This window comes from Sinocyclocheilus anshuiensis, unplaced genomic scaffold, assembly GCF_001515605.1.
Source record: "Sinocyclocheilus anshuiensis isolate Anshui unplaced genomic scaffold, SAMN03320099.WGS_v1.1 scaffold25, whole genome shotgun sequence".
Classification (NCBI taxonomy): Eukaryota; Metazoa; Chordata; class Actinopteri; order Cypriniformes; family Cyprinidae; genus Sinocyclocheilus; species Sinocyclocheilus anshuiensis.
In genome coordinates, this window is record NW_015536477.1 from 959934 (window position 1) to 962035 (window position 2102).

A 2102-nucleotide genomic window follows, 5' to 3' on the forward strand; every position below is an offset into this window, starting at 1 on the left:
TATCAGACAGACAGACAGACAGACAGATAGATAGATAGATAGATAGATAGATGATAGATAGATAGATAGATATCAGACAGACAGACAGACAGACAGATAGACAGACAGATAGATAGATAGCAGACAGACAGACAGACAGACAGATAGATATATAGCAGACAGACAGATAGACAGACAGATAGATAGATAGCAGACAGACAGACAGACAGACAGATATATAGCAGACAGACAGACAGACAGATAGATAGCAGACAGACAGACAGATAAATAGATAACAGAGACAGACAGACAGACAGATAGATAGATAGATAGATAGATAGCAGACAGACAGACAGACAGACAGATAGATATATGACAGAGACAGACAGACAGACAGATAGATAAATAGACAGATAGATAACACAAGATAGACAGACAGACAGATAGATAGATAGCAGACAGACAGACAGATAGATAGATGACAGAGACAGACAGACAGACAGATAGATAACACAAGATAGATAGACAGACAGACAGACAGACAGACAGACAGACAGACAGACAGACAGACAGACAGACAGACAGACAGACAGACAGACAGACAGACAGACAGACAGACAGACAGACAGACAGACAGACAGACAGACAGACAGACAGACAGATAGCAGACAGATAGATAGATGACAGAGACAGACAGACAGATGACAAACAGACAGACAGATAGATATATATCGTTAGATAGATAGATAGATAGATAGATAGATATCGTTAGATAGATAGATAGATAGATAGATAGATAGAGACAGACAGTGTTTCAAAACCGAGTGAACTGCCTAAATAGCCAGACAGGTAAAGTCATGCCTAGACCCTCTATGGGCGTGTTCGAGCATTCTGATGGCCAGAAATGTTGTCTATGTGGGCAGCTCACCAGGTTTTGAGACACAGCCTCGATTGTTCATATGTACATCTAGATTTCACCTTCGTGTCCACGTCTGCCAGACAGTCTCGTCTGAACTCATCAAACAGGCCTCTGTTCTTCAGATGCTGCACTATGAGCCCGATGAGCTGCGGGTCTCCTGGAGGAGCATTGCTCAGATTGCTGCTGCCCTCTGCCATGAATTATTATTTGTTATCAGCTGCCCTCAGTAACAGAGGAACACAACCAGCTCTCTCAGCCTTACAACGGACCCTGTCGCGATTAAAGTGTAATAAATGATGCTTGATATAAAAAAACAACAACAACCGAAGTTCTTAGATGACAACAAATGTAAATAAAAGCGCTTCCTCGTCGTCTTCTTCTTCTTCTTCTTGTGTGATTTGCGGCAGCGTAGACGCTTCAAAGGCGTATTGCTGCCCTCCTCAGTTCATCTGAAGAACTCCAGTGTGGAGTAAAAACGCTTCCTCGTCTTCTTCTGTGCTGCTGTTTGTACATGCGTACCAGCAGACATACCGCCACCTACCGGACACAAGGAGAACAGCACCTCAGTATAACGATCTCTAGAATATAGATTATATATACATGATTAAATAACATAAAAATAATTGTTAATCCAAAGCCATTTAGATCAACAATTTGTAATAAAATAAATAGAATAAAAATGAAATAAAACTTTAAAAACCTATCAGACAGTGGCCTGGTTTCACAGACAGGGTTTAGGTTAAACCAGGATTAGGCCATAGTTCAATTAGGACATTTAAGTCTCTTTTATAAACATGCTTTAGAAAATAACATTACTCGTGTGCATCTTGAGACAAAAAACAAATGGCACTGATATATTTTAAGATATGTCAGTGCAAGTTTCTTTCAGTTAAAACGGCTCAGACATGCATTTTAGTCTGGGACTAGGTTTAAGCCGTCTGTGAAACCACAGGGCTGTGTGTTAAACTGTAAACTCTCACAACTGTGTTAATTATAGGCCTGTACAATTTGCTCAATGTTTGCATGGCCAGAAGTACATTAGAAGGTTTTAGAAGCTTCCCTGTCTGCTCAGTGATGAGATCTCTTTTTCTATTTCTTTTTTTTTTTTTTAATGTGAAGATGAAAAGCTTGTGTTATATTCTCAGTGCTGGGTAGATTACTTACAAATTATAGTCTGTTACTGATTGAAAATTAAATGTTAAAA

The 2102-nt window shown here is 39.5% G+C and overlaps 1 protein-coding gene across 1 annotated transcript in view; it reads right to left on the minus strand.

Moving 5' to 3' along the window:
• The window catches only part of LOC107662284 (biorientation of chromosomes in cell division protein 1-like), a 4007-nt gene extending 2658 nt beyond the window's left edge, over nucleotides 1-1349 (minus strand). Inside the window, exon 1 of the mRNA XM_016452292.1 lies at nucleotides 958-1349. Coding sequence (XP_016307778.1) covers nucleotides 958-1095 — 138 coding nt within the window. The 5' untranslated portion in view covers nucleotides 1096-1349. The remainder of the gene's footprint in view (nucleotides 1-957) is intronic.
• Nucleotides 1350-2102: the final 753 nt, after the last annotated feature.